The sequence below is a fragment of the Morone saxatilis genome, unplaced genomic scaffold, assembly GCF_004916995.1.
Source record: "Morone saxatilis isolate NCDOM2014 unplaced genomic scaffold, NCSU_SB_2.0 Contig9, whole genome shotgun sequence".
NCBI lineage: Eukaryota > Metazoa > Chordata > Actinopteri > Moronidae > Morone > Morone saxatilis.
This window is the reverse complement of record NW_023340268.1, coordinates 757731-764869: the sequence shown is the minus strand read 5'-3', so window position 1 is coordinate 764869 and position 7139 is coordinate 757731. Positions and strand designations below refer to the sequence as shown.

General features: G+C 43.9%; 1 protein-coding gene across 1 annotated transcript in view; it reads left to right on the top strand.

Moving 5' to 3' along the window:
* Nucleotides 1-7139, top strand: part of LOC118343114 (glutamate receptor ionotropic, kainate 5-like) — a 72177-nt gene that overhangs the window by 16064 nt on the left and 48974 nt on the right. Inside the window, 3 exon segments of the mRNA XM_035681868.1 lie at nucleotides 976-1154; nucleotides 2669-2722; nucleotides 6780-6941. Of these exon segments, the coding sequence (XP_035537761.1) occupies nucleotides 976-1154; nucleotides 2669-2722; nucleotides 6780-6941 (395 nt within the window).

Here is a 7139-nt window from a genome sequence, read left to right as displayed (position 1 = left end):
TTGTCCTTTGCTTCCTTTCTTCTGTCCTTTGCTTCCTCTCCACTTTATCTTCATCGATGTCTCTCTCCTGTTTTTCCACCCTACTGGGCTGTTCCAGCTCAATGTTTTAACGCTCCACTCTTCCTGTAAACCGTCCCTCGTCTTTAGCCGTGTCCTCGTCCTGTTAACTGTGCTGTTTAACGGGGGCGCCGTGATGAACGCTTTATGGCGGCCATTAGTCGAGACGCGGCGGCTGCTGCTCCTGTCAGGGACGAACGGACGAATGATAAAACTGAGAGAGAAACTTTTCTAAAAGTTCCTCAGTAACGATTTTAATTATGAAACTTTCTCATTTATTCTTGAACTATTGAATAATCTCCTCTAAATGTATTTTCATATTAACATTTGTACCATCAACTAAATTACATTCCTGTGGCTCTGAGGAGGAAGCTGCTGATATCTGGGGCAGGAAAAATGACCGCTACGCATCGACCGTGTGAGCTGCTGTCAGAATGCAGACGGTCGATTATTCAACCTATTGGATTATCTATCGTTTCTGCATTATGTCCATAAATCAATACATAACATATGATGTCCTGTCCAGTGTTTCTGTGTTAGTGGTATCGTGGTAATCACATGTGGGAAAGGTGGACTCCACTAACAATGAGAGCTTGAATGGTTATTGCAGTTTTAGTGCTGGTCTGATGAATTTAAGTATCCTTAATAATGTGTTACTTTCTATTCAGACTTTATTTTAATATCCAAATTGATTCTCTATGAGGAAAATTAATGCACTTTGAACATAATGACCTTCATCCCGTCTGTTTATTGCAGCTGGAGGTTTTTAGAGCTGCGATTTGTCTCTAATGACTCTCATCAATTTATGAAACCTTTTTTCTTCCGAGCAGTCATTTTACAACCAAACAAGCTAAACGCTCTGAGTCTCTATTTCACAGCGCATTTCCTGTTTCCATTTCCTGACTCCGCCCTTTTTAGGCCTGCTGCGATTGGAGGAACTCGTCCACCGCTTCCTCATCTCCAGGGAGACGCTGTCGGTGCGAATGCTGGACGACAGCCTGGACCCGACCCCACTGCTGAAGGAGATCCGTGACGACAAGGTGGCCACCATCATCATCGACGCCAACGCCTCCATCTCCTACCACATCCTCAGGAAGGTCAGGAGGTCATCAGCTAACTGACCGCCGTTGGTCCTGTTGTCTTCGTTTCCATGGTTACAATGCAAACTGGAACTGCTAACAGCTAATGCACGGCAACATTGCACTTCTTGTGTATGTTACCTAAAGCATAATGGGAACTGGAGTGCCAATACTCATTAGCTGCTTCATTTGTTTACAGATATTTACACACTTTGCATCCAGGTAGAGCGCGATGACAATGTCATTTTAACCCTTAAAGATCACATCCCGTTATATTGTTGCCCTGTTTAACAATGTATGACAAAAGAAACTTATAAAATACAATGAAATTTAGTTTTTCTATCAGAATCCAATCATTGTGTCTTCCTGTAAAACAAAAGCAGAGAATACCGGCAGCGGTAGACAGTAGAGCGCATTGCTGTCCAACGTTAAAATATTTGAACTTGTTTCCGTTCTCTGCGACAGAATTTAAAACCCGATGTGACGCAGCTTCCTCACAGAAAGAGACAACATGGACAATCTGGACAACGAGGCGCTAATAATGACTGAACTGCATAAAATAATGTTATTTATTGTATTTTACAATATCCCCATAGCAACGTATCATCATGCAGGTTTTATTCTGCTGTCTAGAAGTTGCCGTTTGTCTTTTGTCTTCCTGAATCTCTACCAACCTCCTCGGTGCGTTCATATATAGGTACAGCAGAGTATCACGCTGGAGGAGCACACCAGAGGAGGTGAAACTAAAGGGACCCTGTCTGTCTGACACATCTTCATCCCCTGCTTTGTTTGTGTGTTTCTTCCTCTGTGGTGTTTACAGAGTAGAACGGGACCTTCAGACACCGGCTGGTTTCCTGCCAAACTGGCCGGTAGAGTCGACAGACTTTACAGCCTCAAACTAAATCTAGCAGCTTTTTGGCAGGTTGTAATTTCACTCTCCGCCCGGAGAACCTTGGAGGTCTGAGGAGTTTTGAATACAAAATAAAACCGTGTGGTGTTAAAGCTCAGCTCCTGCAGGCAGACTGAAGCTCACAGTGTGAGGAAGGTTAATGGATTAATAACAGAGTCCGTCTGCAGCTCCTCGCTGTGAGGTTGCCGGTTCAGATCCCAGCCTGGGGTGGACAAACAACGGATATTGTCTTTTAATTTGGAGGACTTGATGGAAGACGATAAGGTCCAAAACAACAGCTATGGCTGTCTGAGACTACCAGTAACAGGCGTACCGGGCCTTTTTCCACCACTTGGTTAACATTGTTCAGACACTAAAACTCCTGGTTTAGGTTTGAGAAAAGATGGCGGTCCGAGCGTCTCCTCACTCACAGGTCCTGCAGTTGTTCTCTGAGTTGCTGTTTCAAGGTTGTTTCCTGTTACTGAAGACGCTGCGACACAGACTGTCAGAGTGAAACTGAATCGTCTCTGATTTGGGCCAAACTCCAGCGTTCGGGGGGGAATATAGAGCAGATGGTTCCTTTGGTTGTAACTTTGTTCAGAATAACTTCCTGTTTCACAGCGCTGATGTTTTCCTTCTGCAGGCGAACGAGCTCGGGATGACGTCGGCCTTCTACAAGTACATCCTCACCACCATGGTAAGAGCACCATCGTCTTCCACTAACCTCCACTTTCTTTCTTCTGCTCCTCTTCTTCACCTTCATCTCTTCCCGTACACTCGCTGCTCTCTCCGTCATTAAACCTCTTCTTGTCCTCTCTCGCCTCCTCCTCGTCTTTTATTTGCTTTTATTCAACCCTGTCGTTCCCTTTATCACCTTCTTTTCTTTAACATCCTTTTCATCTCCTGCTTTCCTTTCCTCTTTCCTTCTCTACTGTTCTTTCCTTCTGTGATCTCATTCTTCTCTTTCCCCTTTGTCAGTTTTACATTTTTATTGTTTCCTTTCCTCTCGCGTCCTCTTTCTTTCCTCTCTTCATCGTACCCTACTGTTTCCTTTCCTCCTCCCTTTTTTTCTCATCTCTTACGTTCCCCCGACCCCTTTTCTCCTAAATCCCCTCATCTTTGATGTCCTCCTTTCCTTTCTTCTTTCCCAACCCCTTTTTTCCTCATGACCTCTTTTCCATTGTTGTTTCCTTCACATTACCTTCCTAAACTCCTTCCTTCTTCCCCTCTTCCTCTTTCCTTCTGTTCTTTCTTTCCTTTCTTTTGCTTCCATTTTAAATGCTGGATGTTTTTCTCATCCTTCTTTCTTTTCCTCACAGTCACTGTTACATCACATATTTCCTGGTTAGCAGTAAAATAATCTTTTTACAGGAGGTTTGTGTGTTCTCCTCCCTCTCCTTCCTCACCCGTAACTCCTCCTCCTCCTCCTCCTCCTCCTCTCATCAGAGATGCACGCTGGCCTCACCACCGTTTGTCATCATTATAATTTCGCTGCCCGGTGTCGTGCCCTTGTGCAAAGACACGTTGCGTGGATAATAACTCGTCTCGATCTCCGCCTCGTCTCTCTAAACGCCGGCCGTGTCACAGACTCTTAACGGAGCCGCATGCAAGGGCACTTCACGCCGCGCTCGCAGACCAAGGGCGAAACCGCCGTTCTCCAGCAGAACCCTGGATGGGAACCAAAAGTGAAATGATTCCCCCTCTTCACCGCTCCCGGCTCTGACCTACCTTTAACTTTGTATTAAACACGCTCTGCTGACTGCGACTGACGAGCAGGTTTCAGATGACAGAGCGAGACGTCTGAGTGTGGAACAGATGAAAAAACTAAACAAGGAATAAGGCGGAAGCTGCCAGAGACTGAAGTATTGAACCTATAATCAGTTCAATAGCATTTAACTCTCTTCATAAAGTCCTGTTTATAACTAAGGTAGGTAAAGTTTATTAGTACAGAACATTTAGACAACAAAAAAATAAATAAAAGGCATCAAGACAAAATGTAAAAGAAACAAACAAGAAAATAAATATTAAAGCTGCAAGCAGCGATGGTCGGACCCTTGCTGTCTGCCATGGTTTACTTCCTGTAGGAAGATCTATTGTCAGAAATAATATTCATAGGTATGTTTTCATTAGTGTATAATCACCTGAATATAAGAATGGTTTTTGTTACCTTCTTGTGGTAACAAACTGTTTCTACAGTAGCCCAGAACGGACAAACCAAACCTGGTCTTTAAAGTAGGGTAGTAGTTGCTCCTACACACGTCACAGTCTGTTCTTATTCCCAGGTCATCAGATAAAGACGCGAGTGGTGTTCAGTTTCTTGCAGTCTGCAACTAAAGCACCTGATGACAATAAATCCTACACACTTGACCTTTAAACACTTTAACAGTGTGATTAATGGATGAAAATGTGCCCCAATGTCGGCCATGTCTGCTGGAAATAGGGGCGTGGCTCTTCTTCTGTCCACTTTAGATGATGTGGAACGCTGTGATTGGCTCATAGACGTCCAATCAAATATGTTTGTGCAGTGATCATAGACATCGCAGAAAGGTCAGGTCCGTTGGAACGGACATTGCAACTGAACAGGCCAAATTTTTAATAAATAAAATAGAAATAAATAAAGGAGGACATCCAGATGGTCTGAAGTCAATTAGCTGGATTCTAATGAACTTAATCTAATGTTGGGTTTGACCCTCATTACACACTGAGTCTGTCTGGGTCTGAACCAGACAGGAAATGAGCAGCCAAACCAAGACTAGGAACTAAAAGAGGCTAAAAACAACTTTAAAGTCAGTTTGTCACCTAAAGAACGAATCAAGAATTAAAGGACTTCAGTTTGACTCGCTGTGTTTACAAGTTTCTTCCAGACCTCTAAGGTGGTCCAGGTCTGCTTTCTAGACATAGAGAGGCAGCTTTTAGTGTACAGTTAGATGCTGCTAAATCCTACACACCTCCTTTAACCTATTAACTTATTTTCTGACTATATTTTATATTAATAATCTGAATCTGCTAAACTGTAAAATAGATGTAGTTGAAGTCTCTGTGTACAAATTCTAGAAAACTTTAATTGAAGTGACTGAATCTAACAGATGTTTTGGTGAAAGAGAGTTTCAGAAGTCTTTCCAGTCGGGGTGAAGTAATCAGTGAGTCACGGTTATTGATCAATAACCTTATCAACCCCCTGCAGATATATGACGGCCATGTTCTCCTGAATGGGGCAGGAAAGAATCTAAATCTTACTTATTGCTCGTTGAAACCCGCACTAATCTGCGGAGGAGAGGCTGTCACATCGTTTCTTAAGAGCGCGCCGGACTGACCTTGCACTGCCCTCGCCGGCTGCTCAAAACCTGGATGAACGTCCTGTCTGAACAGTCGCTGGCGTCCTTCTGGGACACTGCCGCAGTGCTTCCTCCCTCGGCAGCGCCGGTCTCGTCCAGCCAACAGCTCTTTGTCACGGCTGGCAGGCCCACAGTCTGACAGTGTACTTGGCTGTAGCTGAAATTGATTTGGCAACTGGAAACCGGCAACGAGAACAACAGCAGCAGCTTCCCGACAGGCCGGGACGTGGCAGAAGTAAATAAGTGTCGGAGGAGATTCAGGGATGAAGAAATTAACCTTACACGGAGGTTAGCAGTCGTGCTAAACAGCTGGACAGAAAAGGCTCCTCCCCTCCAGCAGCTCAGACCCTCTGCAGACACAGATTCTGCAGACTGGAGAAATTCTGTGCCAGAATTTTTTTTTATACTGCTGGAGAATGCAGCCAAATAATGATGATGACAGTCCGTCCGTCCAACAACTTTGGTCCAGAGCAAGAGACAACTCCTGTACTGGCTGGATTTCTCTTTTTATTCTTTCCTGAATCTAAAAGGAATAAAATCCTGAAATTATCTATTAGGTGAAAAACAAAATTGTCGCCCATTGGCAACTAAATATTTGAGCTCTTGCCGCAACCTGAAGGACATCCAGTGAACCGCCACCAAATTAAATACTGCTTCCTGTTGTTCGTTTGCTTGTTAATGTCAGATTTGTGTTACAATGCCCTACAGGCTTTGTGATTGTACAAATATGTACACATTCATACTTTTATTAGGGGTCCAAGCATGAATGGGCTGAGGGCCAGTGGATGCAAAGCAGCACGGCGTAGGTTTGTCGGATTAACACAAAACTTGGTCCAGTAGTTTCCCGTATATTCAACAGTTAAACAAAACAATAATGTTTATATTCATCAAGAATAAGAATAGACATTAAAGCAGTGCTAACACAATAAAAGCAGATTTCTGAGAGCAGGAACGAGGTGCTAGCAGCCGGTGTTTCAGTATCATAAGCTTAATGTTTCATTGTCTGTTTCAGAGCAAACACAAACCCTCCAATGGCCAAGCAACAGTTTGATTCTGGTTTGTTTCAACAGCTGAGCTCAGCGTGACACCATCTCGCCTTCAAGGACTATTTGAAGTTCTTTGAAATTCCCCGGCGTTTGATGTCCATCTTTTCATTTTAAACCTTTTTTCTTTCTGTTAGCTTGCTCTAAATTAAAAAATTAAAGTTGACGTTGTGCTGCAAAAGAAAACCCCAATCAAGCCCTTCGTTTGTTTCTGTCCTCTTCCTTCTGCTTCTCTTTCATCCTTCTTCTTCTTCCTCTCCTTCTTCTCCTTGCTGTGATCTTAAATGGTCGTTGTTTCTGCGTCTCACAGCTCTGTTCACAGACGGACAATAGCTGTAACTCCTCTTCCTCTGTGTCTTTTTCTGTCTGTCTTCAGGACTTCCCTCTGCTTCAGCTGGACGACGTGGTGGATGATCAGTCCAACATCGTGGGCTTCTCCATGCTGAACAGCAGCCATTACTTCTACCTGGAGTTCATCAGAAGTCTCAACCTGTCATGGAAGGAAGGCTGTGATGTCAGCCCGTACCCTGGTCCAGCGGTGAGACAAACGGAGACAAACCTGTCTGCTTTAATTAAAGAATCATAAAGTATCATCGACAGTTTAACCTGAGAGCAGCCGGGTTTCTTAAGTGCTCTTTAATCTTGTAGTGTTGATTTTACAACCTGTTTACAGGGTAGACACTGCTATCACCGTCTATCAGGGGCCAACTTCAACCAATCAGATCAATGAACCGTA